The sequence below is a fragment of the Daldinia decipiens genome (genome assembly GCF_022478715.1).
Source record: "Daldinia decipiens strain CBS 113046 unplaced genomic scaffold F4813scaffold_18, whole genome shotgun sequence".
In the NCBI taxonomy this organism is placed as follows: Eukaryota; Fungi; Ascomycota; class Sordariomycetes; order Xylariales; family Hypoxylaceae; genus Daldinia; species Daldinia decipiens.
This window is the reverse complement of record NW_026054561.1, coordinates 51246-77269: the sequence shown is the minus strand read 5'-3', so window position 1 is coordinate 77269 and position 26024 is coordinate 51246. Positions and strand designations below refer to the sequence as shown.

At 46.0% G+C, this 26024-nt stretch overlaps 11 protein-coding genes across 11 annotated transcripts; 4 read left to right on the top strand and 7 right to left on the bottom strand.

Annotated features, from left to right (window-relative positions):
• Window positions 1-865: 865 nt before the first annotated feature.
• Window positions 866-2446, bottom strand: F4813DRAFT_82436 (HAD-like domain-containing protein). Its single transcript, XM_049248937.1, has 2 exons — window positions 2180-2446; window positions 866-2115 (listed from the first exon to the last, which is right to left on the bottom strand). Exons 1-2 carry the CDS (start codon window positions 2277-2279, stop codon window positions 1199-1201), a joined length of 1017 nt encoding a protein of 338 aa, XP_049099164.1. The 5' UTR covers window positions 2280-2446; the 3' UTR covers window positions 866-1198.
• Window positions 2447-3660: 1214 nt separating this feature from the next.
• F4813DRAFT_360620 (coatomer epsilon subunit-domain-containing protein) lies at window positions 3661-5496 on the bottom strand. Its single transcript, XM_049243431.1, has 4 exons — window positions 4961-5496; window positions 4756-4898; window positions 4447-4694; window positions 3661-4387 (listed from the first exon to the last, which is right to left on the bottom strand). The coding sequence occupies exons 1-4, from the start codon at window positions 5352-5354 to the stop codon at window positions 4279-4281; spliced, it is 894 nt and encodes a 297-aa protein (XP_049099163.1). The 5' UTR covers window positions 5355-5496; the 3' UTR covers window positions 3661-4278.
• Window positions 5497-5663: 167 nt separating this feature from the next.
• F4813DRAFT_396443 (uncharacterized protein) lies at window positions 5664-7792 on the bottom strand (the record flags this gene model as incomplete). Its single annotated transcript, XM_049247824.1, has 1 exon — window positions 5664-7792. One exon carries the CDS (start codon window positions 7790-7792, stop codon window positions 5972-5974), a length of 1821 nt encoding a protein of 606 aa, XP_049099162.1. The 3' UTR covers window positions 5664-5971.
• A 2115-nt stretch (window positions 7793-9907) lies between these two features.
• On the top strand, window positions 9908-12921 carry F4813DRAFT_360617 (uncharacterized protein). The gene is made up of 7 exons (XM_049243430.1): window positions 9908-10261; window positions 10321-10398; window positions 10505-11056; window positions 11107-11238; window positions 11435-11545; window positions 11604-11884; window positions 11938-12921. The coding sequence occupies exons 1-7, from the start codon at window positions 10122-10124 to the stop codon at window positions 12570-12572; spliced, it is 1929 nt and encodes a 642-aa protein (XP_049099161.1). The 5' UTR covers window positions 9908-10121; the 3' UTR covers window positions 12573-12921.
• A 235-nt stretch (window positions 12922-13156) lies between these two features.
• On the top strand, window positions 13157-15770 carry F4813DRAFT_82359 (MFS general substrate transporter). Its single transcript, XM_049248933.1, has 6 exons — window positions 13157-13734; window positions 13825-14014; window positions 14077-14182; window positions 14244-14270; window positions 14329-14548; window positions 14610-15770. Exons 1-6 carry the CDS (start codon window positions 13402-13404, stop codon window positions 15597-15599), a joined length of 1866 nt encoding a protein of 621 aa, XP_049099160.1. The 5' UTR covers window positions 13157-13401; the 3' UTR covers window positions 15600-15770.
• On the bottom strand, window positions 15739-16953 carry F4813DRAFT_82405 (proline-specific peptidase). The gene is made up of 2 exons (XM_049248934.1): window positions 16187-16953; window positions 15739-16131 (listed from the first exon to the last, which is right to left on the bottom strand). Exons 1-2 carry the CDS (start codon window positions 16843-16845, stop codon window positions 15879-15881), a joined length of 912 nt encoding a protein of 303 aa, XP_049099159.1. The 5' UTR covers window positions 16846-16953; the 3' UTR covers window positions 15739-15878.
• On the bottom strand, window positions 16696-17879 carry F4813DRAFT_82346 (uncharacterized protein). The gene is made up of 4 exons (XM_049248932.1): window positions 17633-17879; window positions 17458-17565; window positions 17186-17410; window positions 16696-17123 (listed from the first exon to the last, which is right to left on the bottom strand). The coding sequence occupies exons 1-4, from the start codon at window positions 17825-17827 to the stop codon at window positions 16872-16874; spliced, it is 780 nt and encodes a 259-aa protein (XP_049099158.1). The 5' UTR covers window positions 17828-17879; the 3' UTR covers window positions 16696-16871.
• A 377-nt stretch (window positions 17880-18256) lies between these two features.
• Window positions 18257-20713, top strand: F4813DRAFT_360600 (putative GABA permease). Its single transcript, XM_049243429.1, has 10 exons — window positions 18257-18501; window positions 18554-18624; window positions 18723-18746; window positions 18794-18883; window positions 18949-18975; window positions 19047-19102; window positions 19161-19535; window positions 19597-19616; window positions 19695-20030; window positions 20105-20713. Exons 1-10 carry the CDS (start codon window positions 18376-18378, stop codon window positions 20444-20446), a joined length of 1467 nt encoding a protein of 488 aa, XP_049099157.1. The 5' UTR covers window positions 18257-18375; the 3' UTR covers window positions 20447-20713.
• A 374-nt stretch (window positions 20714-21087) lies between these two features.
• F4813DRAFT_389774 (uncharacterized protein) lies at window positions 21088-21414 on the bottom strand (the record flags this gene model as incomplete). The annotated part of the gene is made up of 1 exon (XM_049246903.1): window positions 21088-21414. One exon carries the CDS (start codon window positions 21412-21414, stop codon window positions 21088-21090), a length of 327 nt encoding a protein of 108 aa, XP_049099156.1.
• Window positions 21415-23590: 2176 nt separating this feature from the next.
• F4813DRAFT_389773 (uncharacterized protein) lies at window positions 23591-24177 on the top strand (the record flags this gene model as incomplete). The annotated part of the gene is made up of 2 exons (XM_049246902.1): window positions 23591-23860; window positions 23977-24177. The coding sequence occupies 2 exons, from the start codon at window positions 23591-23593 to the stop codon at window positions 24175-24177; spliced, it is 471 nt and encodes a 156-aa protein (XP_049099155.1).
• A 240-nt stretch (window positions 24178-24417) lies between these two features.
• Window positions 24418-26011, bottom strand: F4813DRAFT_389772 (uncharacterized protein; the record flags this gene model as incomplete). The annotated part of the gene is made up of 8 exons (XM_049246901.1): window positions 24418-24526; window positions 24614-24748; window positions 24822-24846; window positions 24904-25350; window positions 25403-25451; window positions 25512-25632; window positions 25687-25795; window positions 25852-26011. The coding sequence occupies 8 exons, from the start codon at window positions 26009-26011 to the stop codon at window positions 24418-24420; spliced, it is 1155 nt and encodes a 384-aa protein (XP_049099154.1).
• Between the last annotated feature and the right edge of the window lie 13 nt (window positions 26012-26024).

The following is a 26024-nucleotide window of genomic DNA, read 5'->3' as shown; positions in this document are numbered from 1 at the left end:
ACAAGCTCGAGGCGCGAGGTCATCAGCCGTTGTATGTACCTCGAATTGGCAATAGGGCTGTGCCTCTTTAGCTCTTTAGCTGCAGGACGGCGGCGATCGATGATCCCGCGTTCCAGAAGATCCCAACTGACGAAAATGCAACGGCACGTAGCTGTGTATAGCCTACCTGTCTAGGTACCTTCCGCATACTGGACCGGATGAAGGCCTTCGTAGGGGGAGGTAAAGTGAGGCCCGGCTTGATTTCTAAAGATACACAATTACCGGCTACTCTGAGAGCTCTAGAGGCACGACTAGTAATGGCTGTTATTAAGGATGCCGCGTCTACCGCAACTAGAGTGAAGTACTACGTAAACATTTGCCGTGAGATCCGCTGACCTTCCTGTTACCATAGCGTCGCTCTCCTTCTATATGTAATATCCATGAATAAGAAAAAGGCAGCAATAGGACGCATCAACTTAACCATGACGGAACTCGGAATGCGCATCATTAGCTATGCTCCAGCTCTCTGACCTTTCCCCTGCTCTTTGTTCCGATTTTCCGATCTTTAGCTTAACTCGGGTTGGCGTGAGGTAGGATCAAATCTAGGCGGACGTCAAATGAGCTGATCGGTGATTGTTTAAAGAATGCTGTCGTAGGTTGGGGGCAGAGCAGCTACTCCTGCGCTTCCTATTGGCTCGATCTCACTAATTGGGTAATGCCATTTGTGTCTAGGACTTGTATGACACACGTCGTAACCAGGAAATCAACCCGTAGGTGTATCATGATGCGATGTAGGGGTGGGTAGCAATGCAATATGTAAAGACAACATACATGCCTCCACTCCTATGCGATCAGTATTCTGATACCAGTTAATTGTGTCGACAAACAAACAAACAAACAAATAAACAAACACTATGTAATACCGCAGTTCAAGTTTCCCTGATAATAATATCGTCTATTATAAGAAAGAAAAAAAACCCTCTTTAACTAAGATAGATAATCTAAATGTATCCCGCAAGCTTCACCATGCTATGTTATGTATGTTCTAACCCAAACGCCTATCCTTTCCTCGTGCTATCGCAAGGCGGTATCGTGTAACTCCACATCGCTGAACCATGCCAAACAAATAAAAGCAACCCAACGTGAACGCCGTGATATGCAATAGTTATAGTCTTCTTCCAAGAAAGACATCCAACGATGATATATGCCATCCCCCCAACTAAGCAGCGCTCCGCACCGAATGCTGCAGAGCATGCTCCTGGACCGTCGGCATAGACGTCTCGGTGACTTCGACCTCTGGCTTCTTGAGCTCGGAGAAGGCCTCGGGCCAGAGGAACATCTTGTCCTCCTTAGTCGGGGACATGACGACGTATCTGGGCACGGCGTTCTTGCTGGAGACCCTGCGCCAGAGGTTAGCGCGGGGGTTGAAGCGCACCGGCACGCCCTTGCCGCCCGTCTTCTTCTCGTCCTCGAGCCGGATGCGCTCGATCTCGCGCTGGATGTCCGCGAACGTGTCGAAGGGGATGTACGGGATGCTGTGCTCCTGGCAGTACTCCTCGAGCCGCAGCCCGCGCCGCGCGAACAGCACGTCCGCCTCCCGCGCCGCCGGCAGATCAGACACCCCGTCGCCGATGAACACGATAAGCGGCACCGTGCCGTCGTCGCACGCCGTCTCCGCCTCCTTGCGGGCCTCCGTGATGGACTGCGCCTTGTCGTGGCCGAGCTCTGTGTCGTGGCGCCAGATGGGCTTCCACTCGGAGCCGTCGGCCGAGATGTGCGCCTCGTTGGCCACGATGTCGATGTGCGACGAGGCCTCTTCTCCCAGGAACGTGTCCAGGACTCTTCTTAAGATGGGCTTGAGGCCGGCGGAGATGACGTTGAAGGGGATGTTGTTCTTGAGGCAGTATTGGTGGAAGCTCCGGAAGTCCGGGTCGATCTCGAGGGACTTCTCCATGACTTGGAAGCCGTCTTCGAAGGGCACGTTTAGAGATCCCCACATTTCTTCTGAGACGTCCCGGAAGGATCGCTCGCCGGTCTTGATTTGCTCGTCTAGCACCTCTCTTCGCGTGGAGCCGCAGCCGTGGTTATCGAAGAGAACGTGTCCGGTGTCTTGCATAAAGATTGTGCCATCAAAGTCTGGTGTTATTATGTTAGTCAACGACTCGAATCCAAAATGCGATGTTTAAACGTGGTGCCATACCTGAAAAGCAGATAATCTTTCTCTTGTCTGTGGATTGAGCCTTGGCATCTCCGAGGGTTTTGGCCTGAGGAACCGGAGGTGGTGTAAGTGCGATAGGCATCTTGGATGTTGATATATATATATGTGTGTATATGATCTCAAGTCTAAATGGTCTAAGAGAAATGCAAACCGGAGTCTATACTACGGAAACAAATGTAGTAGTTAACAGTGAATTGCTTGGTGGATATGTTTCTATGTCTTGTCTTGTAATGAAGAACTTGTCATGAAATACGACGAGACAACAAATTTATATAAAAGTGCGCCATCGTAGAGAAAGCGCCTAGCCCACAACTTTTGGCGGGACGAGAGGATCCTTCACGATGACGAGACTAGACAGGAGGGCTTAGTCCAACGAAGCCATCGTCATATCAAACCCGGCGACCTACTATGCAAGCCTACCTGTAATTTCTTACAGGGGATTCATGCAAGTGCTGATTTGGAATACAGGTCCAGTTCGGCAGAGAACGAAGGCATCGTCCTATCGGCATGCACGTTGACATAGTCTAAGATAGCCAGTGTTACCTATTTTGTGCGCCACCCGGTCCACTCGGGCATATCCAAAATTTCTTAGCCAGGTTTATAGACCAGGGGCGTGCAGAAATCTGTAAGATCGTGGACGTGGACGGGGCTGGGCGGGCTGGCCAAGCGTCCGACGCGGCCTACATACCCGCCTGATTTGTCGGCCTTGTAAAGATTATCTATTATCTACATACACAACATATTGGTCGAGACCCGTTCTTTGCGGTCCCGGATCAGCCTCCATGTCCATCTCCCGAAATCTAGATTCCTCTTCGAAACCGGTGGCAAGTCTACCAAAAGAGAGAATGATCTTCACTTAAACTACATAGGTTAGGTACCTAAAGATGTCTTATCAATTAACCTAAAGCATTTCCACAACTTTTATTTGCCAGATGGTCTTCTGAAGCTTTTACATAAATGGTAAGTGTTATCTCTTCTTCTCAAGGGCTTGTATGTATGTGCTATGTAGTGCAATGCCTCTTTTAGCGCTACTTTGATAAACAACCCACTCACACATACGTAGATGGCATTAGCTTGCAGGCTTTTTAGAACAAATTTGGCTCCGACGAGTCACGATGTTCGATTGCGTTTTGGCTGTAAATAGCATGTGTTAGTAGCAATAGGCTTTAAGAATCCGTTTGTAGAAGGGCCGAGTGATGTAGTGACGTCATAGGCGGCATTTGGGATGAATCCCACGATAATTCCAGCATGTTGATTGATGGACCACTAGCGCCGCAGCGATAGCGGAAGTTTTATACCAAAACGAGGTTAGTTTGAGGCATGATGAGATCGCCAGAGGCTCTTAGCATTAATCTATCTCACGAGCGGTCAATAGATCGAGGACGCCATCGTGAATGAGGGGTATTGTGTTTTGTCCCTACGGGCCGTATAATTATCGTATTATTCTGTATTAGCGTCCTTTTCTACATATTGTCACCCAGTAACCGTGTCAACTTAGGTCGACTACCCCCCTTTTCTTTTGTGCATCAGTTATATGCAGTTATCTACCTATCTTCTGCAATGCCATTTTTAAGGCACATTCACATATTATAGTCTGAGAAGCGTCATCGTGCATTTAAATAATCTCAAATTCTTGGGATGTAAGCGTTATGATTTATAAACCACGGCTCCAGAACACAGATGATGTCACATAAATTGAGTTGGTTTCTGATATTTGCTCTTTTGTAATACCCTAGATTTTAGTGACAAAAACAGTCTAATAGCTTTGTGTTATGTTACTCTCAATAAATGTGGACATCGGAGTATCTCATCTGGAAAGATCTCCAAACATCGCCAGATTAATTATAATTATTGAGATCGATGTATCATAGACTGAGCTGAATATCACTTGTGCCTCTCTAAACCCGCAATTAGGAGTGGCCACGACACGTAACCAATATTAGGACGACGCAATATGAGGTATTCATCATGTTCATAGAGTATCGTAACCAAAGCATTTTCGCCTTTTCTTTATACCTCGTCTCCAAGGTCTACTAGTATATCAACATTCGACAAGTCCCATATTAGCCGCCCTTCCTATTTTAAGCTGACGCCTTTGCACTAAACTTAGCGGCCGCCTTGTCAAACGATTCGCTCTTTTCTTCGAGATCGACTAGGAATGTGTGTTCAGGGGCGGCTTTCTTTAAGGAACTATAGATAAATTGTGTTAGCATACGTGGAGTTTCCAGGCTAGTTTGGAAAAAGTATACCTTGTAAGCTCAGAAACAGCGGAAGCATCCTTGCCGGTGATGATCGACAAAACCAATAAATTGGCAATGGCTTCAGCGTATTCAGGTTGCTTCTGCACGGCTTGCTCGAGAGCACTTTGTGCTTCTTCAACGCGGCCTAGATGTAACTCGCATACTGCCTGTGAGACGAGGGAGACGATCGAGGATGTAGAGGGAGCTTGTGCGAGTTCTTCGAATACGTAAAATGCCTGCTGGTACTTATCTCCTCCCTAAGCACAAAGTCATTCGTTAGCTCTGCCGTTGTAGGGGCCAATTCAATCCAGTACATACCAATCGGAGGCCAACCCATGACTCTGCTAAGTTGACAAGTAGACTATCTTGCGCCCACCGCCTAGCCGCAGCTACCTCTTTAAGGGCTAAATCGGTCCTGTTTTGTTGGAGATGGATTTGTGTAATCAAGGCGACAGCATCAACTAGACAAGTCTTTATTAGTATCTAGACCGGATAGTCATTGCTTGTCGAGTAGTAAACATACGGCTGCCAGAGTGTTGTGACAAGAGCGCGAGAGCCTCCTCTGATTTGCCAGCAGCTTGCAAGACCGTTCCTCCAAGAACTTCTACCGTCTGGTTATCGCTAGCTGACGAGGCAAGCTCCTCGATAGTTTGAACGGCCGCATCCGTCTTCCCCAGGCTGTACTCGGCTAAGGCGCGCACTGCTGCTAGCGCAGGCTCCGATTCTCCTTCAACGTCGGCGATTGCTTCTTCTGCTTGTCCCAGAGCAATGCGAGCTCGGAGGGCGAGGACTCGGGCAGGTAGTGCATTTTCGGAGGAGAGAGCAGACGTGTCAAAGTCGATGACTTCTTGGTATTGGCCCTGGTGGAAATGATTGTGAATATTTATTAACTCGCCTTCTGCCGAGTAAGGATCCATATTGGGCGATTTCTTGCTGGTTCTACTCGAATTCGTTTACTTGATAATCTAAGGTTCGGCGATTTAATGACAGCGATTTAAGGATAGGCGGTTGCTTCTAAGGTTCTAGGTTAAGGTAAAGTTAGTGTGGCCGAAAGCTGCCAGCTGGCAATGGTGATCGTTCACTGCATGTGGGTGGCCGTGCCTGAATTATACATAGGTACATACACTAGAATGAATTCAAAGTGGTCTGTGCATTGTTTGTTCTTATCGGCCTTATCTAAGTACATACGTACATTAATGACCTCTCCCCCCTTAATCTTGGTTTTCGGTTGTTTTTTTCAATCGTGCGTGCTATTGTACAAGATCAGACAAATTGAACTAGATGTTCAAGAAAGGCAAGTGTGAAAGGGTGAAGAATCCCTTTTATGCAATGTTAGCTCCAGCTATCTCGCCATATACTGGCTTCTCCCGGCATTTACTGCTATGCCGTGTGGTTTGCTACTCGTCTCCTATCATCTCCTACTTATCCTCCAGCTCTCAACCTCAAAGTCATGTAACGCATACGCAAATGTGATCCGGCCCATCTCGCAGATTCGTGAATATGGGCGTAGCTTGCTTCCTGTGCGACTGATGTCTTAGTTTTTAGCGTTACGCTCCTCGGAAATCCGTTGCCATATTTCCTCCATCGACTTTAGCATGCGACGCATGCTCTCGTTGTTCTCCTTGGTCTCGTTCACGATAGCTTCCATTCTCTTCAGTCTTTCCTCAAAGATATCGTTGGCAGTCTGCTCGGCCTCGTTAGACGTAGTAGTAGCTTTGGTGGCATTGGTCTGCTGGTTCTGATGAGAAGCCGGCTCATCAGAGCCCTGAACCTCAGTCTGGGTACTCTTGTCGGCGGGTTTGTACTCTCGATGAGCCTTTGTCTTGAGGCAAGATTTGATATTGAGCGGCTCTGGAACGAGCGATGCATCAACCAATGATGCATTGTATCCCTTCATGGCTGAAGCGTGTTTGCCCTCGAATTTCGTGGGCTCTGCGAAAGTCACTCGGCGGTTGCGATGATTTGTGTTGTCTAGCGGTTCTGCACGTTCTTCCCAGCACTGCATGCAGGCTGTTCGTCTCGGGAGGTTCAAGAAGCCGCAATAGGGGCACGACCAGTCGGAAAGAGATGTCGAATGTGTGGGATTTGCTTGTTCGACGGTTTGTCCAGGTTCTGAAATGCCTCTATTGCAGTGCTCGATGTCTTGTTGGAACGAAAAACTAGATCGTTCTGACTGAGATTGGGGAGTAAAAACCGGTTCCTGAGGAATGACTACAGGGAACCAATTATTCTCGTCAAAGTCCCAAGAATCTGCGCGAGTGCTAACTGAGGTACGAGGGTTGGTGGGGCTAGACAGAAGATATGTTGCATCTGCTGCATCTGCTGCATCTGCTGCATCTGCGCCGTCTTCGATAGTGAGTTGAGTAAATCCCTTAGAATCGATTGACTCGCGTTTAGATGATGTATTATCGGACGATAGGAAAACACCGTCGAAATCCTTAAATTCTAGCCCATCGCCAACTAGAGAAGAGTGGCACGATTCACTCTGTTGATGTGTCAAGTGACGTTCTGATGCTATGCCATCTAACCAGCGTCCGATGCATCCTCCCCACTCTGGATCATATTCCATACGGTCAGAGATGTCTTCGTAACCAGCTTCAACCGCCTGACTGTTAAGTTGAAGGAGATTGGGAGTGTTGTGGGCTCTTTCAAGATCGTTCATCCTGCGCATGCCCCCTTGGTTAAACTCCCTGTCTCTGTGTGTATTGTGTCGTCCTATGATAATGTCCATCGTAGCCCGACTCGATAAGAACCCCTTATCCGTCTTTAGGTTGTTTCGGTCATTAGAATTAGATGCGTCAACTTGAGTTGCGTTACCTTCTCTCAACATTCCGTATCGATCGAAATCGTAGATAAGGTTCCTCAATGAAGAAGTACGCGAGAGGTCGACCTTTGATTGCTGTACCGGCTCATGTAGCTTTAGAGACTGGGGGGAGCTAGTCGGATTCTCTGTCAGCGGTCGCATCTTCTCTTTAGTGAGAGGCATCACTTCGTCATCATTGAATAGGCCCTTGAATTTGGCTACCAAATTTTGTGAAAGTCTCCTGTAGCCACGTCCCTGAGATGAGGACGACGGGATGCCAAGTTCGGTCTGCTCCTCATGGCTGCTTTTATCCTTGCTTCTTCCAAGTGCTGCAACGCTGGTGCTGAGGAAATGCTTCTGAGATGGCGTCTTAGTTAGGGTAGACTGAATGTGAGTGGTGTCTTCGTTTTGAGGAGGTTTCGAGGCGCAAGGTGGCAGAGATTCCTTAATTTGCTCTATCTCCTGAGCCTTGGCTGCTTCACAGGCTGGTAGATACTTCTCAAGATGGAAGGGTCCCTCACAAGACGAGGATACAGAACCTGCCCCCGTCATTGTGAATAAGTAGAAACCCTTGAATTAAGTAGGAATAGAAACAAAAATGGAAACGAGGATAGGAAAAAAAAACAAGAGAACATAAACGAAGGAAGAATATTGATAGTTGAAAAAGTATTGATGAAGGTGTTGATGGTTGACTATGTGCTCTATTGGTATTGGTAGCACACTTCACGATGGGTAAAGTGTGGAATTAAAAAAGAAAAAAGGTGGCAATGAATGTGGTGTGCAGAAAGGGTAAGGGCTGGTTACCTGAAGATTGTAGGTACCAGAATAGGAAGAAATAAATAAAGTGCAGCACTGGCTAAACGCAACGTTGTGTATACGCAACGCTAGGTAGACGCATCGCGATTATCAGGTACGCATAGAATATTCGTAATACAAGGGTGTTGAGGACGACTACGTGGGTCAAGATGCCACGACGGTGGGGGATCATCCACAGGGACGGGGACTAGGGGTTGGCTGTTACATGGAGAGCTGAAGACACGAACGAAAGCATCAGCTTGTATTCTTCGTGAGTATTAGTTGGAACTCCCCCTTTCAGAAAGGAGGTCGTTTAGATATACTATTGGGTCTATCGACAGCGTGACACGAACTGTGATGGGTGATGTACTAATACTACTTAGGAGATAGACAGCTGGACAGCTAGATATAGAAGCCCGAGCTATTACTCTCACGCCTACATAAGGTAGCTTTTGTAGGCTCTTTGACAATAGCTGTCCTTATAAGTTGTTTCGTGAGGATTCCGTGCGCTATTCGTGGCATATATTCCCAAAGAAAACATAAGAACAAGAGTCATAGCGACGTTTAAGAACATACAGGCTTAACTATTGCATGTCTTTAAGTTTACGGCGTCCTCTTTTGTCCCAAGGAGTATTTTTATCTTTCTATGATACTGATATTAACAATGCTATACCTTCTCGTTTTATTTAATGCGTACGTAGATACCTTTTAGTTCCTGCTTAAGAACACCCCTATGATCTATTCGAATTGACCCAAGGATCAAGTTGTTGGCTTTCTTGCATGATTCATAAAACTTTATAGGTAGCGTAAAGAAGTCAGTGCCATAATATAATGACCAGACGATAAGAAATTAGCGTGTCTTAATTCGTTACGCCTAGACACCATATAGGCATCGTGTAGTGTCCTGAGGGATCCTCCGTATGATAATTGCAATATCACGTTCAACGTTTTACAAACTTGTAGATTATATAACTAATTACATTAGGAACTCCAGCCATAAGTTGGAAAATGAAGAGTGCCTCAGATTATATTCGTAGTAAAACCTTTAAATTGTTAAACATCGTAAAGATGCTAGCAAATAGCGAGAACGCAATTCTGTTGAGCTAGAAATACCACGAACCTAGTTGAAACCAAATTATTAAAATAGTTAAGAGCCTGTTGTTCTGGGAATCTCAGCAGTCTAGGGATTTGATACCTCTAGGTTAATTAGGAATATTATTGACATTGTAGTTTAAGCAACATGATTCTCTGTTAATGATATTATATAAGAAAGCCACAGCATTAGCTTGCTAGAAGTATCTCGTTTGTAAGACTTTACAACAAATAGATAAAAAGGGGGAGTTTTTCAATATATGTCATTAGCTGGCTTGATTAAACGCACCTACAAGCAAAACCTCTTAACTATGTTGCTTTGAATTATAATAACTAACTACCTTTGATAGCAAAGTTATTAGTTATCAAGGTTAAGGATTCATTCGAGAAGCCATTCTCTTGATTGATTGAAACAACAAACACGCAAATACTATTCTTCAACCTTGGTCTAATCAGTATGATTGAGTAAGGATTATGGTAAGGATATTAATAGTTTTTGCCTTATATCATTGGTCAGTGCGGTTTAACAGTCTGGCATAATGGATCTCCTTCGCCGTATATGGAGCAATTCATAACCCGACATGGACCGGGTTAAGCTTCTGGACCCAGAAAACCAAACCGGGATAAACCGGGATAAGATTTACTTTTTATCTACTTCTAATCATTAGAATATTACAACCCGACGTATCGCCGCTAAGCCACTTCTTATCACGTAGACACGGAAATACTGAATCTGAAAGTAATCTACCTAGCTTTTTTTTTACCTCACTTACTTATCTCTTTCCCTTGACCATCCTAAAACCTGGCAAGCGCCGGAATAAGTTATCCGGGTTTATCATACTGCCTTCAGCGCTACGGACAGTGCGCAGAAGCTCGTGCATCAACTTCAAGTGTTCCGGGTTAGTGTTTGCTAGAGAGCAGGCAGCACGGCATTCATCTCCTTTGTTTAAATCTCGGCGTCCGGGGCTGCTCCGGGACCAATTAAGACGCGAATATGACAAACATATCCGATCGCCAGCAGACTACCGAACGTTCTGCGAGTCCGCCAAGGCGTCAGCGTGCATGTGCGCCTTGCACAAAGGCGAAGGCTCGCTGCCACTTTGAAGGGAATAAAGTAGAGGATGGTTGTGATAGGTTACATAACTCTCTCCTATTACACGTATAATTCTAGATCTGACTGCTTGCTAAATTAGGTGCCGGCGAATGAAAATCATCTGTGCTCCCCAGACTTCTAAAAGCTTAAGGAGACCTCGCCAAATTAAGCCTCCCAAGTATGTCTCTATTAAATCTAGTCCCGACTCTATATTCACAGCGAGGATTCGGGTATTAGTGAACATAGCTCGCCTCTCAATATTTACTAAAGTAGCATTGTGGTAGTACTGAGCCTGCGGACCCCAGCAATGATAGCTATGCTTTTATGAGACCTCCTAACTATGGGCATATCTTACTTAAAGCTGGCCCATTCACGATGACGGATCATGATTCATCTGTTGAGAGCATAACACCCCCGCCTGCTCCCCCAGTAACGGAAAGCCCTCCATACAATGGGACAGCTACACGGACTCTGGGAAACCCCTATAGCCCCACATCTAGAGTATCACAACCACTTCCAATTTTGCCTGCTAAGAAGATCCCACAGCCAGGATTTGGGTTAACTTGGGATCAAGCTGAGTACGCAGTATCTAACTTCAAAATCAAGTTTACCCCCTTTTTCCCCTTTGTCGTTCTTGATCCCGATGTTACCGCACAGGAAATCCTAGCCAAGAAGCCCCTATTATTTAGAGCTATCATGTTGGTAGCGAGTCATCTTACGCTCGCGAAGCAGAGTGAGATTAGAAAAAGCATACTCGCCTATGTAGGCCAGCACGTGCTGGTAATGGAGGAACGAGACCTAGGTATTCTTCAAGGCCTGCTGGTTTTTATAGCCTGGTCGGTATATTCACATATCTTCATGATGTATTCGCTAACCTGCGGCGTAGGGGGGAACACGATTTCTACTTTGACCAGAAGATAACTTACTTAACTCATCTTGCAATGGGATACGCCCATAACCTTGCAATCACGCGGCCGCCTCCCACGATGCAACAGAAAATGACAGTAGCAGTAAACCCGGGTATGTATGACGGATTGCGTATTGTGATCTCCAACCCCCCCCTTTCCCGGATAGCTCCTGGGACTTCTTTTACGTACAACGGCTAACGCGTAGTAGTGAGTAAGATAACCCTACTATTTTGAATTTAAGAAATAAGTTTGAAACTTCTAAAATGGTGGGATTTCAAAGCTAACACAATATTTTTCGGGTTATTAGAAAGATGTGAAGGAAGCATTGATGGGCTATAGCATGACGACAGTTTTGGAAGAGTCACATACCCCTGAAGAACAGCGAGCTTTTCTGGGCTGCAAATACCTTCTTTCAGTGTGAGCAAGCAACCAAGCGCCCTGGATCCCTATTCAACATATGGGCTGACAAGACTAGAAACGCGTCGCAGTTTGGGAGAGATGGCGTGCTGAAAGGCGACTATGTAGATCGCTGTCTCAACTCGGTAGGAAATCCTACAGACTTTGGCACAGACTTCATCCTTGATAAGATTGTCAGATTCCAGCAGATCGTCGAGCAGATATCGGAGAAGTTACCTATGCCATCCGAAGGGGATCGTTCTAAAGTATTTACCATATCTATGAATGAGGATATGCAGTCAATTCGTAACCAACTTAACCAGCTCTTTGCGAATATGGCCCGAGAACACAGACAATTTGGTAAGACTTCCCCAAAATTTGACCTCTGTCACTGGGCGTTGACGATTACTTAGTATTATTTTGGGCGATGCATAACTACGTCCTCGTCCGGTTATATCTACCAGCATCAAGCTTATCTCCACCACAAGACGAAGTAGCAGCACAGCTCCAACGACAGTGTATGCTATACTGTCTACAAGCAGCTCGATCATTCTTCGTGACTATAGTCTCAATAGGCACGGAGGGGTTTCTATATCGGTCTTTTACCTCATTTTCCGAGATCCTGTTTGTCCTCGTCGCAGCCTCGCGACTTTTATTAGTGGAGATAGACGGCTGGGACCTCGCCGAAGCACGGAAAACATTCGATTTCCCGGCGACGATGGAGAGCGTCATATCGACTTTCAAGAACATTATTAGCCTCGAGGGGCAGAGAGCTGCGGAGGCCGCGGCTACTTTCGGGGTAAACTTCACACCGGATACGGCTGATGATATAAAAACCGATCGCTTCTATAAATATGCGACCAAGCTTGAATGGATCAAGAGCTGGTTCTCGGCTCAGCTGACGCTAGTACCTGGGGTTGGGCTCCCGGGTGAGCCGCAGATAGTCAGCGGTTCCAGCAATTGGGCTCCGTGGGCTCCTTACAATCAAGCATGGAATCCGTTTATGTTTGGATTCCTCGGAGATGATAATTGGAACATAGATTTCTAGAACTCGGTATAGATTCCGTGGTGGAAACATTCAGCAGTGTATGAAATAGAGAATGAGACTTGGGAAAGACTGGTTCATTTACACGCTACACCTGCATATAGAGCATCAAGGGGCATATAACTGGCCATCAGGGGGGGATATCACATATGTAGTTAGCCGGCATCTTTTCTGGGTATGATATCATTTCTCAGATTAGTTTTCTCTTTGTAAATATTCGTTAGGAGTTGAACTAAGCTCCGGTTTGTCTCGCAAGGGATCCTAAAGCGACGAGCTGATTGGCTTGAATGGTTGCTGAGTCCACCCCGCTGGATCCTGGATCCTGGAAACTGGCGAATCATGTCTCAATTCTGTAAGTAGTGTGTGGCATCAACGTATCGTTGATTGTCTCATCGATGTGTCGCTGCTGGTTTCTCATTGGACCCATCTCAATCTTGTATTCCTCTGCGACTAAACGCTGCCGGAACCCTTCCACCACTCAACGTTGGGGCGGCGAGGCAGCGAGGTAGACTTCGGCTAGATCGGCCCTAGAAGATCAGCCTACCTTGCCTGCGCACCTGACAGCGATATCTTTTCTTCTTTTTTTCTTTGTTGGTAACACCGGAGAAAGATATAGCCTAATCTATTTTGTTTTCTAGCCAGCGGACATCCTTCAGTTCGATTGATTTTCAAGTATCAAATTATTAATTGTTTCGTTTGGTCTAATTAGAATTGAACCCCGGATCTAAAATTTTGTCAGCTGTGAATACTTGATAGGACCCTCTTCCTTTACGTGAGCGTACCCCGGACTCCAGGCTAGATATCTGTCTCTGTTAAGCCGGCGAGACGGCCAATGAGCGATCGCAAATATGATGGCGTCGAGGAAGAAGAAGACCGGGGTCCTCTGAGCGACTTCGACTTTCATTCCGAGGAAGAATCTGCTGCGGTTGATCCCGGGCTCGGCATCCGGGACGAGAGCGGGCAGGATGGGACTCCACTGGTGGCATCCCGTGCCGGCACCCTAGCTATTGACACCAACGCGGCGGTTCCTAAATACCAAAAACCCAGTCGGAGGCCCAGTGACTCTAAAAAAGTGGTGGCTTGGAGGGATCTACCTAAGAAGAAGCAGTTGGTAGTCATCACACTGGCCCGGCTCAGTGAGCCATTAGTCCAGACGTCTCTGCAGGTATGGTATCAATCCCTTTATATCTACCATCATATCTCTCGCCAAGATATATCGCATAGTGACCTATAGCTGCTGACATAAGGCACCTAGTCATACATGTTCTACCAGCTACGATGGTTTGACCCAAGTCTACCGGACGCTACCATCTCGAGCCAGGCCGGTATTTTGCATGCGAGCTTCACCGCCGCGCAGTTCTTCACTGCTATGATGTGGGGCCGGGTTGCCGATTCTACTTGGGCCGGCCGGAAGACGGTTATCATGATAGGATTGTTTGGAACTCGTATGTTCCCCCTTTTCTTCTGGAGAAGGCTTGATGGAGGGACTTGCTAACGTGAGAGGAAGTCATTTCATGTCTTGGATATGGATTCTCGACGTCTTTCTCCCAAGCTCTGTTATTTAGAGCTCTAGGCGGCGCAACTAACGGCAACGTTGGAGTGATGAGGACTATGTAGGTTCCGATATCTTTGATATAATAGCTCTAGGAGTAGTACTGACACTGGGAACTATAGGATTAGTGAAATTGTTCGCGAAAAGAAGTATGTTCTGCAATTTAGTCACGAACTATATAGTAGGCCAGACCTAACAAATTTGCAGATATCAGTCCCGAGCATTCCTAATATTGCCCATGACATTTAATATCGGCGTCATTATTGGTCCAGTTCTTGGTGGCCTCCTATCTGATCCGGCAGGTTCATACCCTGACACCTTTGGCAACATAGAGTTCCTCCACAAATTTCCCTATTCTATGCCAAACCTTGTTAGCACGGGATTTCTGTTCATCGCTTTATTAATGTGTTGGATGTTTTTGGAAGAGGTATGTTATATACCCCCGTGCATCGGATTTCGTGCTAGAACTACTATCTCACATATACCAGACACATGATGCCTTACAAGACGAGCGGGACTTCGGAATTATCATAGGCAGGAAGTTGACATCACTATTCACGTCACTGTTCAAGAAACGCGGCACAACTATAGCATATACGCGTCTGCACTCACGGGATTCTAGCATAAGTACAGACATGGAGTTATCGCCCGTTACACCGAGGGATTCGTCTGAAAATGCGCCGACGACTTCGAAGAGGCCATCTAGGCGTAGGTACACGACTGTACTTCCCTTCCGTCGCATATTCACATCAAACGTATCCTTTACATTCCTTGCTCACTTCTTCCTTGCTTTTCATGTCGGTACCTTTAACTCGCTCTGGTTCATCTTTCTCTCAACGCCTGTTTACAACCCAAAACACCCAGACCCCCCGGATTTTAAGCCGCAGCTACCTTTTCGGTTCACAGGTGGACTTGGTTTACCTCCTAGTTCCGTCGGCATGGCCATGGCGATCCTAGGTGTAATTGGTATCACAATGCAGCTATTTCTATACCCTTTTCTATCATCGCGACTGGGTACCGTCCGCTCGTGGCGCATGTGTTTGTTTCTTTTCCCTATCGCATACACTCTAATACCATTCTTGTCGGTTGTGCCATCAAGTACGTCGCCTCCGAGCCAGAAGACAGGTGCTTGGATATGGGTTGCTATTGCCGGCGTGTTGTTCATCCAGGTTACGGGGCGCACATTTGCACTCCCCGCCCAGACGATTCTAGTCAATAATTGCACGCCGCACCCCAGTGTGTTAGGCACTGTCCATGGACTTGGGCAGAGTGTCAGCAGTTTCGCCCGGACGATTGGCCCCGTCATGTGCGGATGGCTCTATGGTCTTGGCCTGAGCCACGGTGTAGTCGGCGGGGTGTTTTGGGGTCTTGCTGGCGTGGCTCTGTGTGGTTTAGTTGCGAGTTTCTGGGTCAGAGAAGGGAATGGACATGAGATATGGTTGGAAGGGGATGATGAAGACGAAGAAGGGTGTACATGAGCATTGCATGTTTTTCACTGTTGTTTTTAGATATGGTGTACGCATCAACATTTAGAGCATTCGGGAGTGTCATGAGGCATAATGTATCATATGATGAATTTATAGACAGGCTAAGTCAAGTTTAGAGCAAAGTTAGAACGACACGGTATAGAGTATCGTAACCCTAGTCATCTAGCCTAGTGTCTAAAGTAAAAATATCTTGCAATACCTATGTATCTACCTAGGTAAGTATTAACTTAACACTCTCAACTGCAATCTGGGCGACATTGATATGGCTATTTAGGCCGCCAGAAAGGACCCTAGATGCTTCATATAGACCTCCCGTTGATCGACGTGTGAGAAATGCGCAGCATTATCCAACGTGATCCATTTGACCTTCTTGATCTCGTCGAAGAATGGCTGCATTGTGACATCCTGTGCTTCGTCCTGTGCTCCATTGATCAGGAGTGTCGGTACCTGAATTTTGTGCAGCAACGGAATACAAGTCCAGTCGCGAAGGGAGCCAGAGATGTACAACTCGCTTGGGCCGTACCTTTTTATACGGTTAGTAAAGTTGCTTAGCTATAGGTGAACGTACTCGATCTTACATGGTGCCGTATGTCGTAGAGTCTTTGGCAAACCAATCAAGAGCAGCCTGAACTTCCGGCGCCGGCCACGGCCTTGCGAGGCTGAAGTGCTGCTTGTAGAAGACTTCCATGGCTGCATCGTACTCCGGAGTCTCAAACTCCTTCTTCTCTTCTGCGCGGTCAAGAGTTTCCTGGACGTCCTTGGGGAGTTGCTTTCTCAGAGTGTTAATACCTTCTCGCCACGTATCCATACTAGCCAGACTGTTGGAGAGGACTAGGCGTCGGAGGTTCCCCGAACTCGTTGGCGTTGACGCCCACTCTGCAGCAAGCATGCCGCCCCACGAATGTCCGTAGACGTCAATGGGTCGCGAATTGAGCTTCAGCTTAGCGATGAGATTGTCGAGCTCATTCTTGAACAAATCCACGGACCAAAAGGCTTCGTCGCCATTTTTCTCTGGCAGATGGGTCGAGCGGCCGTTTCCGATTTGGTCGTAAAAGATAAGCGGCCTAGAGGATGAAAGATCGCTCAATGGCAGCAGGTAATCGTGGCATGCTCCGGGTCCTCCGTGTAGCACAACTAGAGGAGGGGCAGATGACTCGAGATCGCCGACAATCTTGTACCAGGTATGGCAAGGCTTGGAGAGGCCGGGAACGTCAAACTGCACGGTGCCCTCTGCCATTTTTCCAATTTGAGATGGCGATGATTCTATAATTGAAAAAGACTGCTTATGCACGTTGGTCTTTCTCGAACGGACCGGGCCTGACCTTGTAACCGGTTGCAATTGGCAAGGTATCTTGTAGTATTATGCAGAACATACAAGACACGGAACAAGAAGCCCACAAGTATTTTCATGCGGACTTCGGAGGGAGTCTGCACACGTAGGATGATTATTGACGGGATTATCAACAAGGCGGCGTCGGTTAGAATATTCATCATGGCGTTGTATGTTTTCATAGACTGCTGACATGGGGATTAATTCTGCATCCTTAGGAACTTCGTTATTGGAACATCAAACTTACGATATTTGTGCACGTTTCGTTAATCACATCCCACCACCTTGGTGAAGGACACTGGAACGACATGGAAAACACCGCAGTGATCCCCCAGGCCATGGTGATTATACCTGTTCCATATATAGATATTCGGTGCATGTAGACCGGCGTGATAGAAAGTAGAGCAATCAGTAAGCTACCTTTGACAGCCATGAGAGTAAAAATAGCGAGTATCTCGCTGCCATATAAAGCCTTGTATTCTTAGCATCAAGCCATAACTTTGGATTAGGCCAACCTACCATAAGAGCCTGTTGCAGCTCCATGTCCGGGATAATATGTGAAGCCGAATTCCCGATAACCTGTCCTGTTGGACTCAACACCATGGATATTTGACCAATACCCAATACCTATATGCATAAAACCAATTAGTAATAGAATGGCATGCTACCCATTAATATGGATATATGTATTTACCAAACCAGCCGCGAGTGTCAAGTCGGGAGCCCCTAAGCGTTTTGACATTGCCAGTTTGGTCCCAAATTGTGCCGCAACTGACAGAATGCAGAAGGAAAGGAAAAGCCACGAGAGAATCTGTATCAACGGGGCCCTATTATCGTCATTAATCAGCGAGTCTGACCGTACACCGGTAAAATGTGAGTCCAATTCCATGTCGAATTTGGCTTATTGCTCCCGATTCAAGAAATGGTAGATGATAGATAAATGCCGGCGCTCAAAGTAGGAAAAGGTAATGGCATCAACATATATCACTGATTGGAATCACAGTTACACCCGCCCCCAAATATCTCACGAATCCTCTTAGCACTCCGAGAAATGAATAAACTAGATAATATGGTAATATCTTATATGAATCATTTCTACGGCGAGGTATATATTTACTTAGGTATCTACCTAAGGTATCCGAAGCCACGGATCGCTTTCATGATACAGTGCATCAATATTGCATAATCCGCATATACCTAAGGTAGGTAGGCTATGTTGGAGTAGGTTATACAGCATTAAATGTGAGATATTAAGAACACGACGTGACACAACTTAGCCGCCAGGGATGTACTTGTACTGCTCCGTCGCCCCCTCAAAGGCGTTTGTTATTCCCTCCCTGCAAGCCATCTGGACAACTTATTCTACCCACACCAAATAGAACCAGATCAGACTGAACTATCCGTGATTTTGTATCAATCTGGAGACGATCATCAACTATGGACTTCGAACTCCAAAACCAAGCGAAAGTGGCAACTTCAGTGGCTTCATTGGTCAGAAGGGACCCAGAACTTACCAGAGATGAGAGAGATCTGATGAGGCTAGGCAAAAAGCCGGTGTTAAAGGCAAGCCTTACACTCCGAATTTCGCTGTCTTGTAACTTACTGCCACCAATAGCGCAACTTTGGGTTTATGTCAGTTCTTGGGTTCTCGTGCACAGTTCTCATAACATGGGAAGGAATGTTGATGTTCGTCATGATCTGCCCTACATACCTACCTACCTACCTAGGTATCTTAGGTACACAGGTATACTTGCCTGGCAGGGACGAGAGCTAACGTCCTGAAGAGTCTCAACTCAGAGCCTCGTGAAGTATGTGCACCACTTTGCTCAAAAATAGACGTAGCTCATAGTAGTAGCGGCGGCCCAGCAGGTGTAATTTGGGGCTACCTTATTGTATGGATTGGCACCATCTCAGTGTTTGCCGTCTTGTCAGAACTAGCATCGATGCAAGTCATGACCCTACCTACACATACCTGTTTTTAAATGCGCATTGTTAACACGATATTCATAGGGCACCAACAGCTGGTGGTCAGTACCAGTATGTTATGGTTTCATTCTACCAACCTTTAGATATCTAAGAGGACAATTCGCCATTAATTCCTAGTGTAGCTGGGTTGCTATGTTGGCCCCTGAGTCCAGCAGACGTTTCTTGAGCTATATTACTGGTAACTAGGGCCAAAACCTCTGTTTTCAGCCAAGAAGCTAACCACATAAGCGATTCAGGATGGGTGACATTTGCCGGCTGGCAAGCCGTCACGGCTTCGGCGGCGTATTTGATAGGAACTTTTCTACAGAGTGTTATTATTCTGGCTAAGCCCGATTACAACCCTCAACCATGGCAAGCTATGCTCTTCCTCTGGATAGTTTTAGCATTTGCAGTATTCATCAACACTGTTGCCAGCAAAACTCTTGCTCCCTTTGAAGGGTTAATATTGATCCTTCACATTTTAGGTTTTCTCGGCATCTTGATTCCTTTAGTTTATGTCGCCCCCCATGGCGATGCGTCCATATTCACGACATTCGTCAACGAGGGTGGATGGCCCACACAGGGACTCTCATTCATGGTTGGGCTACCCAGTGCTGTATTCTCTTTGATCGGTGAGTACCAAGAAAATAAGTCAATTTTAAGGAACGGGCTGGCTGACTGATAGCACTCAAGGTGCTGATTCGGCTGTGCACGTAAGGGATTCGAACGCTTTATTCAGGTAATCATAAGTTAGCACTAGTATAAATGCTAACGAGCAATGAATTGTACAGATGGCCGAGGAAATTAAAAATGCATCTACCGTAGTACCACACGCTATCTTGATTACTATCGTACTCAATGGCGTTTTGGGGTTCGCAATGTTGCTTGCTTATCTTTTCTGCCTCGGAGACCTGGACGCGGTCCTGGAATCTCAAAACACTTTGGGATACCCATTTTTGTTTGTGTTCCAGACGGGAACTCAGTCGATCCCTGGAGCTGTTGTGATGGGTCTAGTCGTTGTGGCTCTTGGTATCTGTAGCACGGTCGGCGTTTTAGCATCGTCATCTAGAATGCTGTGGTCCTTTTCACGGGATCGAGGAATTCCCTTGTGGACACACTTCATCAAGGTAGGTACTAATAGTTAGTTCTCTATTCCTTCACTACTGCTTTAACGTAGTTGGTATCTAACAAGCACATCTAGCTTGACCAGCGTACCTCCATCCCTATCTACACTATCAGCTTTACAATCACCGTCTCCGTACTACTTTCTCTCATCATTCTCGGTTCAAGTATTGCGTTCAGCAACATCGTTAACTTGAGCGTTGTTGGACTCTATTCTTCTTACCTGCTCAGCTGTAGCCTACTCCTTTGGCGTCGTCTTCAACATCAAGGCATCAAGGCACATGACTCTGATAGCTATGGGAATATCCAGTGGGGCCCTTGGCGTATACCTGGAGTGTTGGGTGTGATCAACAACGCGTTTGCTTGTCTGTATCTGTTCGTTCTTTGGTTCTGGGCATTTTGGCCCCGGCTACTCCAGTAGTTGCAGCGAACATGAACTTCAGTGTTCTTTTGGGTTTACCATTTTGTTCGCGATTTTTTGGTATTTCATCCGGGGGAAATATGAATATCGCGGGCCGGTCGTTGAGGTGGAGTTTTCGTAAAAGTGCAGAGGTGGCGCTGTTGGACCGCTAATCTTCAGACGCAATGGGGAATAGACACACTACTATGCATTTTATAAGATCCAATAAGAAGGCTTACAAGAGTCTGCTCATATTACGTATAGAACTTCAATACCATAAACATCGGGATACTTTATAGTACATAGGTATTCGGAAGATTTCCTATACCTCTCTGATGAGATATAATGTGTTTATAAGGCAACATACTTGGAATAATTCGCACATTTATATTTATCGGTTTCAAATTTGCAGGACTTTCGGACTTAGACCAAATTATTCACGCACAATAATGAAAAAGAGCAACTCTAGGTAAATTATAGCATATAACTACCTAGATATGTGACTCTCCTTCCCCACATAAGCTCCTGCATTGCTTTTGTGGATGTATAGGTCTATAGTGTTTGTGACTTCAGCACTACATGATACACAATGTTATCAACTGCTATCCTAATTAGCTTCTTAACTATGTTGTGCTTGTTATAATAAACCTACACGTGAGACTTTAGGCGAAATATATTTGATAGTATGGCCCCGCTCCTTCCATACTGACACAGGAATTGTCCGAAGCGACGTTGAATGTGTCACTTCTTGAACATGACCCGTCAGAACATCGATGGATCAAGCATGATTGCTTGCTTGCTTTTGTGCCATGACACTTGGCGAAGCCTCCACCGCTTGCGAAGACATTGTGGTTGGCACAATCGAAGTTGGTCTTGCCATTGGCGCTGTTTGAACAGCTGCTGTCGTAGAAGAATTGACACCAGGTTGCTTGAGTTGCGGGAAGCAAGGCAGAGACAACTAGAGTGCCGAAGAGACCGAAAGACTTCATAGTGTAGAGATGAAGGAGTCGAGCGTAGTTTAATTCTAGTAGTCAAGGATGTGAAAGAAGATGCCGACAGACAGAAGAATAGAGCAACCTTGATCGGGTATTTATATTTTTCCAACACCACGGCACTTAGTACGTTCTACGAGACTGGCGAAAACCGCACACCTAAAACTTAACAATACCCCCCCAGGCTCTTCCTCGTTCTAGCCCTCACCGAATTAGACCTAGTTGACGAACTTTGTAACGACCAGATGTCTGTGTCTATACATAATGAACACGTCCTTTGCTCTAGGTGTCTCATCTAGAATCCTGACAATGTGTGACGTCGTAAACGACGATCTTCTGATTATAACGCTGCCGAAGTTGCACAGGTCAGCAAGTCTCATCCTTAGGAGGGACTCCACAGGCCACTAAGGACTCGGAGAGAGTTGAACATTGCTATTCAAAGTCCACTCCATGCAATATTTATTTTTCTTTTGTTTGTGGGATGGCAGCACCACAGAAATAAGCAGCTGAAAACCAAGCCTTAGGTTCCTAATTGTTCGAACCCAGCCATAACGCCACTCGTCCTTGTACCACATGACCTGCAGCAGTAAGACGATACTGGTGAATAGAAGGAGTCCGGCATCATCATGAACATATATGCCGGGGTTCCTTCTTTCAAGAATGGGTGTGACGAAGCATCTAGCCCTCGACATTGTTACTCTACGAAGAGCAATGTCTCATCCTATAAAACAGGGGCTGATCTAGGGTCCTAACAAATATTAGGACTGGAAGCGCAAGTCGTGATGGATGAGACAGACGTGAGATGTCTGTTGTATAATCAGTCTCCTGCCATAATAAAACCTCAAGAGATAAGGCGTCCTCGACGCACAACTAGTAATTCCTTGATTTTTAGCGTAGGGTTGGGGTCGCAATGCGTCAGTAGATAAACACATGTTAAATGGTTGATATTGTAAAAATCATCCTATATTTTCCTTGCTAGGCTTACCTTCCTACTTGTACACCCATCTTATACCGTTCTGTATACATGTCTCAACTCGTTACCCCTATTTATCTCACCATAAAAAAGCCTGCTGGTTGATATTGCCTTTTGACCCTCTACCTTTCGAAACATACCCCTTAATGCGTACTGGACGACCTACTCATCGGCATGATTCCTAGCATCATCGCATCGATCACTATGATCAGGTGGTATTTCTGGCCCTTCAGTTCAGGAGCGTGTGGCGATATGGTAGATAATGTGCACTGCTACCAAAAGAGAACTGAGCATTGTCAAGGCGTGGGATAGAATAAAGAGAAACATCGCCACACTAATGTTTCATGAAGATTCATACAAATAAGACTTTACTTGTAGATAAAAGGAGATAATCGAATTCGTAGTATCAATGAGCGATTTGTTCTCGTCAACGATAATATGTAAGTGCGATCATACTTCGGGCGGAGATAGACTAATACAAAAAAGAAATGAAGATAACATAGTACTATCTTACAATTAAACAAACTATGGGCATTATTGAAGCCAATTACAACTTATAGATAGGAGGTATATCTACCTAGGTATATGACTTCATGTCGTCGATTATTCATGCATGTGCTCGAGCCCCTATTCCTTCATGCCCCGCGTGCAGGGGCCACCATGTATCTCAATATTTCCCCCTGTTTTTTTCTATACACCGAGGCAATCATTGATCTTCACAAATACCTAGCCACACCACATAATCTAAGCTACCTCTAACTAATAATTTGCCTCTATTAGTGGTCAGGTTGTTATATATACCTACCTCCTAAGGTTCAAAGCAGGCTTTTATGTAACAAATCTTTTCCCCTCCCACATGCTCGCATTATCAACCGTAAAGGGGCATTGTTAAAACTAAGAGTTAACTAAATTCAAAGACAGCAACTAAGCATATCAGAAGTCAAAAGACTAGCACAATGTCAATGTTAGAGAACCAAGCAGAAGCTAAATGTGGAGTCTGTGGAAAACTCGAAGAGGGAGATGTCGTCGTTAAGCGCTGCGGGCGACGCAAAGCTAGCTTCTACTGCAGTATGCCCGCCGCTTTTAGCTCAATGTGTGCAGCCAAGCCAAGCCCATCGAAGCTAACACTAGCTTCTAAGTATGGGTTGCCAGCAAAAAGACTGGCCATCGCACAAGGAAGAATGTCGTGCTAGGGCCGATATGGCGGCGGGTAAGCCGTGGTGCGACCGGTACCGAAAATGCGAGGACGGCGACTCGCACTTTAGCGAGCTGGAACTCATCACCTGGGGTGGTGTTTGCTCGGTTACTGGCAACGAAATGGGTTGGGGCAACTGTATCGCGTCCGAGTCGGCGGAGCTGAAACGTAAATACGAGGAAGACTTCAAGTCGGATGACATCCGCATGCATCAGTACTGGCCGCAAGGCTTTCGATGGACGTGCTGTGGCATACTTAGCGATATGAACTTTGGGGTACGTATTTGGTATTTACAACTACCTATGGCCGGTCTTGGTGTAGATTCTTGCCCTTGAGGCATGGTTCTCTTGTACGCGGAAAGGAATTACTAACTCTCGTTATAATGTGTTAGTGCGATCACCACGGCACCGGTCCTAAGCCCTGCTCGTGTAACTTCTGCCATAGCGGAAAGTCGTTGCCGGATAGTGTCTACAAGGATACGATACCACGTCATGGGCTACAGCTCTCTCGTGGGCCGGATCCGCGGTCGTATGATGAGGCTGAAGCTGCGACTGCGGCATCGATGCGCCCTTTATTTGGCTTACCGTCATAGCATATCTTAGATATTTAACTCGATGTATCTTGTAATATTGGTATTTTCGGATGATGGGTCACATGAAAGGAACACCTTATAATCTAAGTATTTAGTTGAATATAGGTAGAATCCCTAGTCGCTGAAGCTAGAACGCAATAAAGAGCTGATAGGGGTATCATCTTCCCTCTCTCGCTTAATGCTCATGAGATACTACCTTTCGCACCCCTAATGACAGCAATTAATATAGACACGAACTTATTAGGCCGTAGCCGTGACCGGCATACTTCCATCAGCTCCGTACCATCCTCCGTTCCTCGAGCAGGACGTCTTGCTTGACTTATTCGTCGATGTTTTATATGAGGTTTTTCTACAAAATTTGTCAGCTATGCTGCAACACTTATATGTACGGAAGTGCACTTGGTGAGTTGGTCATTGAAGAGAGAAAATTACGTACCCGACCCAAATAGTTGCCTCGACATGCGTAGTAGTGTAGTCTATATCTGTTTGCGTAACCGTCGTGAAAGGCTTCGTGATAGTGACAGTACGTGGAGGCCTAGAATCGTCACACTTCGTTGTCGGGGCGGGTGTTCTTCAGTATTGTTAGCAATTTGCTTTATAGGGACTCAAGCTATATTAATGATGAGTGTTAAGGCCGGACTTACATAGTAGCTATAATCGTTTGGTAAACTAATAATGGTATATTAGCTTCTTTAATTTCCAATAGGGGTATTTATCCAAGCTTACCATCCTCTGTTGTCGTCGACGCTGGAATCGTGGTCACGCTTGTACTTGTAACGGTGTAAGTAGTCTCTGTGACCGTCACAGTAGTAGCGGCTACGGAAGCAGCAGCAGCAACCGCGTTCACCTTGCCGGTCTTCGCAGCTGTGTTAGGTCCTATGGTTATGCCAACATTTGGGAGGCAGGCAAGTCCGATACATATCGTAGGGACAAGATCTGGTATAGTAAATGATGGAAGTGTTAGATAGTGACAGTAGGCTGTCTTTGTTATCGTGGTTGTCGAGTAGCTTGTAACCTTCTTGTCTGTAGCAGTTCGAGTAATCAAATATGTGCTGGTAATTGTTGGTGCCGTTGGTGTAATAGTCACCGTTTGTGTGGTGCCGTCGCAAGGTGCCGTCACTGTCGCAGGTGGTAGAGTTGAAGTCAGCGTTTGGGCAATGGTTTTGTATATTGCTATTGTCATATTAGGTTCTATTTCTTAATCAACTGGGCATGGCTTTAGTACTTGTTGCGTTAGGTGTGCTAGTAATACCAACTACGACAGTAGGCGTGGCCTATAGTGAGGTTAGTATTGGCAAGAACTGACCGTGGCATTTGACGGGTTATATTCTTACAGTGATAGTAATCACCTCAGGGGTGCCGGCTGTAAGGGAGATAGTCCTTTGAACACCAATTGCACTTCCAGATATGATTATCTTGTATAACCCGGAAGTCATGGAAGAGTATTTAATTTCACTAAAGGATAGTAAGCAGCTTATTAACGCCAAGTTAATATTGGCTGTATCTCACCATGTTGAGGCTACTTGCGTTCCGCTAGGCGTCGTACTTATGGCGGAGCAGGGATATTGACCGTTGTTAGGATCTATGAGAATTGGCTTTACAGACTCTTGGTCGCATCCTAAGCATCGTCAGCTTATGCGTATTCTAAGTTAGTGTATAAGAATACTGCCATACCCTGGAATATAGTGGTGAATGTGAAATTGTCGTTTGAAGACGCATCGATGTCGTATGAACCGCCGTTCACGTAATCTACACCGTAACTAGCACACGCAGCAAGAGCTCTTAAGGTGAAGAGACTTAGAATGAGCCATAAGCTTGAGATTTGAGAAGCCATTTTAGAACCAAAT

What these genes read in the sequence shown, in the direction of transcription:
- F4813DRAFT_82436 (XM_049248937.1), bottom strand. Translation starts at nt 2,279, where the DNA reads ATGCCTATCGCACTTACACCACCTCCGGTTCCTCAGGCCAAAACCCTC. An exon ending in AAAGATTATCTGCTTTTCAG is followed by an intron (nt 2,116 to 2,179) that starts GTATGGCACCAC and finishes TAATAACACCAG; the next exon opens with ACTTTGATGGCACAATCTTT.
- F4813DRAFT_360620 (XM_049243431.1), bottom strand. Translation starts at nt 5,354, where the DNA reads ATGGATCCTTACTCGGCAGAAGGCGAGTTAATAAATATTCACAATCAT. An exon ending in GTCACAACACTCTGGCAGCC is followed by an intron (nt 4,899 to 4,960) that starts GTATGTTTACTA and finishes AGACTTGTCTAG; the next exon opens with TTGATGCTGTCGCCTTGATT. An exon ending in GCTGTTTCTGAGCTTACAAG is followed by an intron (nt 4,388 to 4,446) that starts GTATACTTTTTC and finishes ATTTATCTATAG; the next exon opens with TTCCTTAAAGAAAGCCGCCC.
- F4813DRAFT_360617 (XM_049243430.1), top strand. Translation starts at nt 10,122, where the DNA reads ATGACAAACATATCCGATCGCCAGCAGACTACCGAACGTTCTGCGAGT. An exon ending in CGCCAAATTAAGCCTCCCAA is followed by an intron (nt 10,399 to 10,504) that starts GTATGTCTCTAT and finishes GCATTGTGGTAG; the next exon opens with TACTGAGCCTGCGGACCCCA. An exon ending in CCGAGAACACAGACAATTTG is followed by an intron (nt 11,885 to 11,937) that starts GTAAGACTTCCC and finishes ACGATTACTTAG; the next exon opens with TATTATTTTGGGCGATGCAT.
- F4813DRAFT_82359 (XM_049248933.1), top strand. Translation starts at nt 13,402, where the DNA reads ATGAGCGATCGCAAATATGATGGCGTCGAGGAAGAAGAAGACCGGGGT. An exon ending in GAAATTGTTCGCGAAAAGAA is followed by an intron (nt 14,271 to 14,328) that starts GTATGTTCTGCA and finishes ACAAATTTGCAG; the next exon opens with ATATCAGTCCCGAGCATTCC. An exon ending in GTTGGATGTTTTTGGAAGAG is followed by an intron (nt 14,549 to 14,609) that starts GTATGTTATATA and finishes CACATATACCAG; the next exon opens with ACACATGATGCCTTACAAGA.
- F4813DRAFT_82405 (XM_049248934.1), bottom strand. Translation starts at nt 16,845, where the DNA reads ATGGCAGAGGGCACCGTGCAGTTTGACGTTCCCGGCCTCTCCAAGCCT. An exon ending in TCTACGACATACGGCACCAT is followed by an intron (nt 16,132 to 16,186) that starts GTAAGATCGAGT and finishes CCGTATAAAAAG; the next exon opens with GTACGGCCCAAGCGAGTTGT.
- F4813DRAFT_82346 (XM_049248932.1), bottom strand. Translation starts at nt 17,827, where the DNA reads ATGGAATTGGACTCACATTTTACCGGTGTACGGTCAGACTCGCTGATT. An exon ending in TGACACTCGCGGCTGGTTTG is followed by an intron (nt 17,566 to 17,632) that starts GTAAATACATAT and finishes TTATGCATATAG; the next exon opens with GTATTGGGTATTGGTCAAAT. An exon ending in ACGAAACGTGCACAAATATC is followed by an intron (nt 17,124 to 17,185) that starts GTAAGTTTGATG and finishes CCATGTCAGCAG; the next exon opens with TCTATGAAAACATACAACGC.
- F4813DRAFT_360600 (XM_049243429.1), top strand. Translation starts at nt 18,376, where the DNA reads ATGGACTTCGAACTCCAAAACCAAGCGAAAGTGGCAACTTCAGTGGCT. An exon ending in ACATGGGAAGGAATGTTGAT is followed by an intron (nt 18,625 to 18,722) that starts GTTCGTCATGAT and finishes AACGTCCTGAAG; the next exon opens with AGTCTCAACTCAGAGCCTCG. An exon ending in TGCTGTATTCTCTTTGATCG is followed by an intron (nt 19,536 to 19,596) that starts GTGAGTACCAAG and finishes ATAGCACTCAAG; the next exon opens with GTGCTGATTCGGCTGTGCAC.